General features: G+C 42.3%; 1 protein-coding gene across 1 annotated transcript; it reads right to left on the bottom strand.

Annotated features, from left to right (window-relative positions):
- Positions 1–791: 791 nt before the first annotated feature.
- On the bottom strand, positions 792–10,067 carry LOC130474022 (gastricsin-like). The gene is made up of 9 exons (XM_056845698.1): positions 10,012–10,067; positions 8,223–8,373; positions 7,882–7,999; positions 6,912–7,030; positions 5,836–6,035; positions 4,082–4,204; positions 2,225–2,372; positions 1,140–1,238; positions 792–944 (listed from the first exon to the last, which is right to left on the bottom strand). Exons 1-9 carry the CDS (start codon positions 10,065–10,067, stop codon positions 792–794), a joined length of 1,167 nt encoding a protein of 388 aa, XP_056701676.1.
- Positions 10,068–10,611: the final 544 nt, after the last annotated feature.

A 10,611-nucleotide genomic window follows, 5' to 3' on the forward strand; every position in this document is an offset into this window, starting at 1 on the left:
AGTCATCTGCACCATATAATGTGGGTCATTTGCATGAGATGTCCAGACCCTTATTGCTCTGTCTGCATGTCTTGCAGTGCATGTGCTCTCTCCTTTGTGACATTATTGTAATCTGGATTTCGTGGGTTGGACTACAAAAAAATGGAGAGCAGAGTACAAATCCACACTAGGTTATATTGGACTAGTCTCTCTCAGCCTACCTACCTCACATGTTTTGAGAATAAAATGGGGAATAAATATGAACACAATATTGATCTGAGCCATCATGAAAGACACTGCTGGTATTGTGTAGAAGTTAGTGCTGGCCTAGGATCTGAGACACCTGGATTCCAATCTCTGCCATGAAACTTGCTGGGTCACATGGGCCAGTCATTCTCCTAGCCACTTATTTGACAGAGTTCTTGGGAGGATAACATGGTAGACAGCAAATTATGTGCACTGCTTTGAGCTCCCTGGCCTGGAGAATAGAAAGGATTGTAAAAAATCAAATAGTCAGAAACTATTGTTTAACCTAAAGAGCACAAATTCCAACAACAAATCTTTAATGTCCTGTTTTGATAGCAAAACAACTGAGGAGACTTCAAAATAGTTTTAAGTATTTATTATCCAACCCACTGCAAGAATCATTTTTACACTAGCCAATAATTAGAGAAGAAAAGGCATGGCCCAGAGACCAGATAGTTCAAAATCAATGGTACACAAAAATCTTAAAAGAAAGGGGGAAGGAACTGTAATGGGGACATGGGAAGGCACTGAACTAACCCTTTCAGCTCCTGTAATAACATAGATGCTTAAGCAGCAGTAGCAAAGCCAATTCTGTTGTTGCCCATGTCATAGACGGAGTAGTATTGCCTGAGGAAGACATCTCCCAGGATCCAGAGGGGCTGTCCATTTTGGGAGGGCAGATAGGTGGGCTCAATCCCAACTGTGCAATAGCCATTGTTCTGTGAAACAATAAAGAAGACTGTTGAGTGGTACTCAGAAAGATGGAAACACAGTGAGGTAAAAACCAGGGTGAAACTTGTATGTGGATGATGCTATCTCTTTCTCCCCCAAGCCCCCATAACTCTAGCTCTCCCCTCTACAGTTCTTATGCTGAAAGAATACAGATGAGTGATATTCAAAGCCATAATACGTACATTGAGGATGTAGGCAGTGGGAGGCAGAGGGAAGGAAATTCCATTGATGGTGAAGGAGATGGTGGGCAGATTCTGGACAGAGCTGCAGTCAACTGCATACTGTAAAAAAAAAGAAGAAGGCAGGATTAGGGGTTGCCAACCTCCTGGTGGGCTCTGGAGTTCTCCCAGAATTACAACTGATCTCTAGAGCCACAGCTCACTTCTTCAGAAGAAGTGAGCTGTGGCTCACAAAAGCTCATACCCTACCAGAAAATATATTTTTGTTAGTCTTTAAGGTGCTACTGGACTCTTGCCCTTTTTGACTACTGCAAACTGATCTCTAGACTGCAGGGATCAGTTCTTCTGGAGAAAATGGCAGCTTTGGAGAGTGGACTCAATGGCATGACATGCCTGCTGAGCTCCCTCCCTCCCTCCTTCCCCAAGCTACTCCCTCCCAATTTTCCAGGAATTTCCCAACCTGGAGCTGGCAACCCTAGGCAGGGTGCAGTTATATTTTGTAGCGGTAGACAGCTGGGACTGTATAGATCTAATTGAATTATTTGGACACAACAGTTAATTTAGCAGTCCTCAATTCCAGGGTTCTTCATGGTTCTGTGACCAGCCATACACAGTGCCACACTCACTTCTGTGAACAGCCATACACACTGCTACATACACTTCTGTATCAGTCTCACCTTGCTCACTACGCTGTCCTTTAAACAGTCATCCCCAATGTGGCACTCATGGGCATCTTGGCACACCCTGGTGTGTTTCCTGGTGCCCAGTTTCATCTTCCCTGAAGCATCTCTTCCCAAAGCAAAGTACCAAACCTGGCTTTCCTCTACATCATTTAAGCAGGGGATGCTTTGTGTCTGCCTTTGGAAGAAGCTGCCTCCATCACAGAAGAACACTTGGCTTAGGGCCTCCCAACATCTTATGCACTCCTGACAGCCATTTTGGGATTGATCCTTAAAAAGATCAGTCCCTCACAACAACTTGGCAGCCATTTTATGGTGCTGCCCACTACCTGTTCTCTAAATCCAGAAGTGCACACATACTCAACAAGATTTGGTATCTCTGCTTTTACAACATCAAATCCCACTTACCTCACCATACTGATTTTGCTGAGCACCCACAGCATTCAGGAAACTCCCCATGAACTGCTGAGGAACAGTGAGAAGGGATGTTCCAGTGTCCACTATAGCCTGGCAGCCTTGGCTGCACCATCCAGTACCTTGTCCCCCAATAGAGAACCTGAGGGGGAAAATATAAAATCCCTTTGTGAAGGTTTTGACTGACCCTTATGCAACAAGACATGGTACCTAGTGGTTTCAAATGCTCTTTTTAAGGATTCATCTCTTTGAAGACGTCTCCATCTCACTGCCTTCCATTGTGATGCAGGCAGTAGTAAATAGATACATACATAGATATTGTATCTCGTAAAATATGAGATGATTAAATGGACACCTATTTAAACTTAGTACTGACTCAAGCAAACCTGTTACACTCATGATTTTCTCAGTTTGCCATTTGAATATCATAGTTTTCTTGCACATCAGTATTCAGTCACTAACTAGTAGTACAGTGCAATAGAGATTACATCATTCAAATGTGTGTGAGTATGGAGCCAGAATACAACTAACATGGGAATACAACTAACACTGTAAGAACATCGGCACAATGGCAACATCTATTTTATTCTCACTGAGCTGAATGCAAGAAAATATACACATCATTTTCTAAATGATCTAATCCTCAGTGGCACTGTATATGAGTCACACATCATCTTGGCCCTATTAATTCTCACAGCAATACCACCATGAGATCAAGAAGCCATGGAAACAGAGGAGCTTGGGGCCCTATAGCCTGTGTCTGTGGAGTTTGTGGCTTTGTCATCTTGGTTTTACAATCTGATCTTACATACCTACACTCAGAAGTGCTTTTCTGAGGGACACCCATCTGTATAGACTGAAGATGGTATTTTATTTATTTATTTAAAACTCTTCTATCTTTGGAACAGCTGACAACAATAGATAACTTGACACAGGAAAATCTACAAATACAAAGGTTAAATATATTGGCCTACAATATGTATGCATATCCATAATTCATATCATAAATCCTAAACAGTACACAGTACAAATCCAAAGACACCAGTTTTAGATCACTTCAACAAACCAATTGGAGCATCTCAGTGAAAGCTTCTCAGAAAACACAGCCTTACATACTTTCCAAAAGACTGGAAGGGATGGAATCTTCCACACAGCCCCTGGAATTCCATTCCAAGGGCTGGGGCAACCACAGAAGAAGCATCCAAGTGGATGGCAGCAGTCCTTACTGATGGCCAGGCCAAGTAGAACTGGCAACTGGATTCATACAGAGATATCCTTGGAGGCCCAGGCCATGAAGGGCTTTAAACGTAAGAGCCATGACTTTAAACCAAGCCAAGAAGCATGGTGGTAGCCAAGATGTTTATTTTTTATATTGGCATACTATGCAAAGAGTGGCAAGTGGACCAACCTGACTAGCCTCCCGCCCTTGCAGAAGAAGGACCTTATGTCCTCAGCATAGTAACACCAGATGTACAGAGGGCAGAATATGTGTGATGTATGTTCCTAGTGGCTGCACCTCGCTTTGCTTTTAATACACTCCATTACTCTCAGTAATTCTCAGCACACGGAGTGGAAGTACACATTAACTGGCCTCCATACCCCAAAGTCCCAGTATGATCACTTACTTTGGAAAAATTGCAAAGAAACCAATGGAATAATTTAGAAGACACTTGACTTAATGGCTTCATTCTGCTCAAACTGCCTAGAAGGGAATCACTCAAACCCCCCCCCCCCCAAAAAAAGTGAAGCAGAGCCCTTGTTTAGACATTCAGGGCTTGTCAGTGGATTGGGAAATTCTTCAGCAGTTTTTATGAGTTTCCATAAAAATCATTTATCAAAAATGCAGCTTACTCTTGAATTCCAATCTGCCAGTAAAGTTCTTGGGTAACAGGAGCCCAATAGATCTGTCCAGAATAAAGGCGACTGTCTACTCCTCCAAAGACAACCTCACCACCATATTGAGAGCTTGGTTGGCTGCAAACACAAGAGAAAGGATTCAGTTTCATAATTTACTAATTGTCATGGGATTGCTAAAACAATGCCAATGTGTGCAGTAGTGTTGAACTTGGATCTGGGACAATCTGGTTCAGATCCCCATTCTGCCATGGAAGCTTGTTGGGTGACTTTAAGCCACCACAAATCTCAGCCTAATCTACTTCACAGGGGTATTGTGAGGAGAAGGGGTGAATATTGTCAACCACTTTGGGTTCCCATTGGGAAGTAAATACATCTCAGTCTTTTAAGGATGTCAAGTCTTGATCGATTTCATATGTTCACAAAAATTGACTGTTCTGAATTTGTGTCCCATACATATTAAAATGCAGTTTGATACACCGTTGTATTTTGCTATTCACAGTTTACTTTGATAGTAATGAAATTTATTGCCTGTTTTCTTACTGATCTAACACAAAAAGCAGTAGAGTAAAACTTTCATATGAGTTGATTTAATAAAAGTTAATCTTGTCGAAGGCTTTCACGGTCAGAGTTCATTGGTTCTTGTAGGTTATCCGGGCTGTGTGACCATGGTCTTGGTATTTTCTTTCCTGACGTTTCGCCAGCAGCTGTGGCAGGCATCTTCAGAGGAGTAGCACTGTGTTACTCCTCTGAAGATGCCTGCCACAGCTGCTGGCGAAACGTCAGGAAAGAAAATACCAAGACCATGGTCACACAGCCCGGATAACCTACAAGAACCAAAAGTTCATCTGTTTTTTTTAACACAGTCAGAATTAGGTTAGTGCAGCCATTTCCACATCATCTAGGTCATTCCTGCTTCATCAACTGAATGCTTTATAAAACTGAAGTCAAATAAATTACAACAAATGTATTTGTCAAGAGAAATAGCTGTCCAGTGCTGGGCTGGGCTGCACAACCCAATAAAGCACAGGCATGGGGGTCCATACTGATTTTTGGATGACACAGACATACTAGTCACGAAGAGTTCTAAAGTGATCTGGATGATCTTGCCCCCCACCCCAATTATTTATATGGAGGCCCTTGGGCATAGGATCTCATCCCTTTTCTCAATTTCTGCAAATCAGTAGCCATTGTTGGTGGTGTACCCCAGGACTGTGTGTATGCCCCTACACAAGGCTGTTACAGGGGCTGGGAAAGGAAATAGCGAAGCAGGATCTCCAGCTGTTATCAGTTACTGCTAGTTAGTAGTAATATCTCTCTGTGGTCCTAGCAATGCTGCAACTTTTCAATTGCATGGGAATGGAATAGTTATTTTGTAGATGTAAGCACAGGTGCAAAGAACCACATGTATTAATTACACCCCTCCCCCCATGACAGTAAACAAAATTATCTTGCTTGTTCTTAGTTTGGGATAGTCACATCTTTGATTTTACAATGATCTACTAGGTTCTTAAATAGTGATTTTAAATTATTTTAAAATGTATTTTTTGTGATTATTGCTCATTTACATTGTAAGCCACCTGGAGTTCCATAAGGTAGAAAGGCAGCTAATAAATGTTTTAAATGAATAAGTAAAATAGAAAACAGTATATTAGAAAATTAACATGTTTCTGACACTTTCTCCATATAATATCAGAAAAACAATGGGGAAAATAATAAAGCTGGAGGAAAGCATAGTGAAATCCCCTTACTTGCTCAGATAGAAGCTGAAGACTGGCTGGGTTAGCAAGCTCTCCTGCAACATTGCCTGCAAAGCAGTGGTAGCACCCCCTACTGCCAGAGAAGGGTAGGCCATTCCCAGAATGCCGTCGAACTGGGCGTAAATGAAGTTGGTGCCAGGCTCATTTTCACTTAGGCCAAACTCTTGGTTTGTGACAACAATGTTCTGGAGCTAAAGGAGGCCAAGAGGAAAATATGTCACATAGAAATGGACATAGGATACAAAAGAACAGAATGATAACAGATGCGGAATCCAGGCAACAGCCTGCCACCAGCTTCATGCCTTGCTTGTGAACTTCCAAACGCAGCTGCTGTTATAAACAGAACGCTGGACCCGCCTAGCATTGAAACAATCTTGATCCTCCAAATTCTCTTCAAAGTTGCAAATGTTGTTGCCAGATATTCTCTAAATGCATGAATGTTTGCTGAATTTTTGATATGTATGTGTGTTTGTGTGTGTGTTTCACGTCTTGATTTTAATATGTGATATATGACAATATCTGATTATTGGCATGTTGTACCATTGGAAAGTTTGCATATAAAGCTGACATGAAATGGCGTTTAACATCTGATTGCCTTTGATAGATGGCAGGCATAGAATTCAGTGTATGGCTATTCTGGATAGTGGATAAGCAATGCTATTTACAATCCATTCCTATCTGTGTTTACTCCAAAGTGAATCCAACAGATTTCAGTTGGACTTACACCCAAGCAAGGGGGCTTAGGAAAGCAGCCTTAGTAGGCAGCATTTAGTTATGACATGTAATGGTATGTGGTGTTTGACATTTGGTATGTAATGGTATTTAATATCTGGCAATCAACACTGTTTGGTATCTGTTAAATACTTAATGGCATTTATTATTTGACAACTTTTGACAGATGACAGCTTATGTGATTCCATATTTTGTGCCTGCCAAACAATCAAGAGGAGCCAGCAAGTTGGGTTCCAGCCAAGGGCTGTTCATTATGAATTTCTGACAATAAAATCTTGGTGATGATCAGTTGGGAACATTAATACATTCTCAAGATAAACCATAGCAGCCCTTACTGTCATAGTGTCATAGCCGAAAAATCCAGTGAGGCTGCCACTTCCGTATTGCAGGCTGAATGTCTGCCCATTGGTTGAGTAGGTAGAGGATTGGCTGGGGTTGAATCTTGCATGGTTGCCTGGGGGTGGTGGAAACCAATATCAAATAAAGTGAAGTCTGCACAGATATTTCAGGTTCACTCACTTAGTGCAATTGACCCCTGCAAGTCACAGTGCAGTTGTAAGGTAATGCTAGAGGTGCCAGCCTCCAGGTGGGACCTGGGGATGCCCCAGAACAACAGCTCATCTCCAGACTACAGAGATGAGTTCCCCTAGAGAAACTGGATGTTTTGGAGGGTGGACATGATGCCATTGTACTCCACTGAGGTCCCTGTCCTCCCCAGGCCCCATCCCCAATAGGGTTGCCAGGTACCTTTTCGCTACCAGTGGGAGGTTTTTGGGGCGGAGCCTGAGGAGGGCGGGGTTTGGGGAGGGGAGGGACTTCAATGCCATAGAGTCCAATTGCCAAAGCTGCCATTTTCTCCCGGTGAATTGATCTCTATTGGCTGGAGATCAGTTGCAATAGCAGGAGATCACCAGCTAGTACCTGGAGGTTGGCAACCCTAATCCCCAAATCTCCAAGAGTTTCCCAACCTGGATCTGGCAACCCTACCCACCAGCCCTCACCAGTGTCCAGAAGGGACCTAGATAACGTAGAAGCTTGTCCATGTGAAGAGACAGGAAGAATTGTGCAGGAGATGCAAGTCATGTGGGAAATGGAGCTCTTTCATCATGCAAAACTTCTGCCCTGCGCTATATGGGTTTTCCAGCACTTCCTGTCTTGTTCTAAAGCAGCAACCAGCAAAGTGCAGAGAAATGCAGTTTCTTTGTAGCAGGGTTCTCTTGGAGCACAGTCTCCATCTAATCACAGCAGACTCCATCACAGTTGCCAATTAAACTAGTTTTGAACACTTGAAGAGGAACTACTCACTGCAAGCCTGGCTCTGGCAGTAGACAGACGGCACCCACAAGTTGGAAGAGCCAGTATCAAACAGCACCAAAAAATTCTGAGGTGGCGTTCCAATGCTGATTTCGCCATAGTAGGATGCCTAGGGAAAAGTATGTTACAATCTGAATTTTAGAAGGATGCTAGTGTAAGCTGGGTCTAGTGGCCCCAAAAGGACTTAAAGAATGAGGACAGGAGGATATAGGAGACATAGAAAGACCCAAACCACATCGATTTCCTGACTTTTAAGACTTCACACAGGGCAAAGAAAAAGTAGAGAAAACCCAACCTTGTAGGGAAAGGGAAAAAAAAGAAGAGAGCCTCACATCCATGTATGCCATTGGTTCAAAAGCAACATTGTATTCATTTAAGTGATACTTCATGGCTGGGTCGTACTTGTGGTGCTTCAGGTAATCTTCCAGCACACCTTTCTCCTTCATCACCTCTCGAATGGACTTTCCCTTCTTCAGAGGCAAGCTATGGAGGGGGTGGGGGGAAGCAGAGTGCAAATTATAAAGAGGGTAGCATTTAAACATTTTTTGATTAATAACAAGTGCCACACAAATGGGATGCCAACTAATCGTTTTAATGTTTGCACTCACCGGTTCATGATTGAGGGTCAACTCTTTTTCTTTTCTTTTTTGTAATTTGCAAAGGAAGAATTGAGGTTGCTCCTACACTAGCTGTTTTCTCCAAAACTGATACTAGTATATCACTGATACCTAGGGTTGCCAGATCCCTCTCCGCCACCAGCGGGAGATTTTTGGGGCGAAGCCTGAGAAGTGAGGGGTTTGGGGAGGGGCTTCAATGCCATAGAGTCCAATTGCCAAAGTGGCCATTTTCTCTAGGTGAACTGATCTCTATTGGCTGGAGATCAGTTGTAATAGCGGGAGATCTCCAGCTATTACCTGGAGGTTGGCAATCCTGCTGATATCTGATAATTCAGATACCTGTATTGACTTGGAAGGAAGACAACCCTAAATGTTGTCTCTGCTGCCAGTCAAATTAGATGATACTGGCCTCGACAGATCAATGGCCTGACTCAGGATAAGGCTACTTCATGTGCTTTTGTTTTTGTTATCTGTCTGCACCTCTACCATTATCTGTCCTGCACTGAGATTTAAATGAACATGTTAAACCACAAATTGTTCATAAGCAACACACATTTGCTGCATGAAAGCTAGGAAATCAAGTTCTGTAGTTTTATGTTAGCTTTGGAGCATCATGACTGGGCTGGAAACAACAACACCACGAGTTGCAGATGAATCCTCAACAGCTCCTACAGTCAGTCTTAATTAATGTTGAAATCAACCAAAACCTGCAATTTCTGTTTAATATGAATTATGTTATCGCAAAGTGCATTACAGTCAAACTACCATTTAGTAATCTGAACACTTAATGCTACATGTGAGACTGTGACTGTACCCCTGCAAATCCTAGAGGGATCAGCCAGAAACAGAAATGGGGTGTGTCTCCATTTCCTTGCAAACACCACCCCCACATCTCCGTTGACTCCGGGGCTCCCATGAACCTTCTTAATCCTACTCTGGGTTCTTTCTCTATTCCAGACTCTCTCTGTTAATGCTGAAAAAGTCACTTACAAAGCCTTCTGAAGCTGCGTATGTAGGGATGACCCATAAAGAGACCCTGGAACATGTTTTGCAGCACTGCTGTCGTTGGGATGATTTGAGGTGGAAATATTTAGGGCAACTTTTACTTTATAAATTTTATCTCTCCCTCCCAAAGCTTAATTCAATGGTCAGCACAAATAAAAGTATTACATTGTTAGTGGTTAATATTTTTAGGGTGGTAATTAAATGTAAAAAGGGTTAATTTGGGGGATTATATGGGTGATGCTGCTTGTGGCCTTTTGGCAGTTTAAGAAGTATTCTTTAAGTAAGTACAAAGACTTCTGAGGGGGCCATCCTGCAAACAGGTAAGACCAGCAACTGCCCGTACATGTGCATTCTCTGTTGTGGCTTCCACCTAGTGGAATGGCCTGCCTGAGCAGGTCAGGAAGTATCCTGATTTCCCAGTAACTAAAATAGCTGCATGTTGCTAATCTGCTTGAAATGCAATGGTATTGTATTGTTGAAGTTGAGCAAGGCTACTCACGTTATTAGGCCCTCTGAAAGCTGGAAGCAAGCCAACACCAATATCAGCCACTGCATGGTTCTTAGCTTCTCCTGCATACAACACCTGAATGAGCTTTGTGTACCACAGCAGAAACTGGGCTGAAGTCTTAGTTTTGGAACTCCTGCTTTTTATACCTGAGAAGCCAGCAGCCCAATCCTTATCAATTTACATTGCTATTTCCTTTAGGCTGGTACTCAGCCATTATCAGTGCTCTTAAGTATACTAAGAAAGGTTTTATCATTCCACTAACCTTTTATTAAAATCTATTTATATGAGATTATTAAGATATGATAAGGAGCAATAAATGTACTTATATTGGGGTTATCAGGATATAGAAAGATACACTGTTCTTCACCTCAGCCCCAAAGTTATTTCCTCCCTCCACCCCAAAAAAATCAAGTGAACAAAAACCTATTAACCCACTGCTTTGTTTAACAATTAAACAAAAAGGGTGGTATCCACAAGCTATATTGCAGCAGATTTTTCATGCTATTGCTGTCTACTAGTACCAGTCTAAATAACAGATAAATAACAGATAATCAGTGTGGGGGATATTTATTCAATGTGAAGTCATGGATT

The sequence above is a fragment of the Euleptes europaea genome, chromosome 2 (assembly GCF_029931775.1).
Source record: "Euleptes europaea isolate rEulEur1 chromosome 2, rEulEur1.hap1, whole genome shotgun sequence".
In the NCBI taxonomy this organism is placed as follows: Eukaryota; Metazoa; Chordata; class Lepidosauria; order Squamata; family Sphaerodactylidae; genus Euleptes; species Euleptes europaea.

Excerpts from the sequence above, each read along its gene's own strand:
- LOC130474022 (XM_056845698.1), bottom strand. The coding sequence starts at position 10,067 with ATGCAGTGGCTGATATTGGTGTTGGCTTGCTTCCAGCTTTCAGAGGGC. Across the intron at positions 6,036-6,911 it reads TCGGCTATGACACTATGACA|CTCCAGAACATTGTTGTCAC; the intron begins GTAAGGGCTGCT and ends GGCCTCCTTTAG. Across the intron at positions 4,205-5,835 it reads TTCAGCTTCTATCTGAGCAA|CCAACCAAGCTCTCAATATG; the intron begins GTAAGGGGATTT and ends TTGTGTTTGCAG.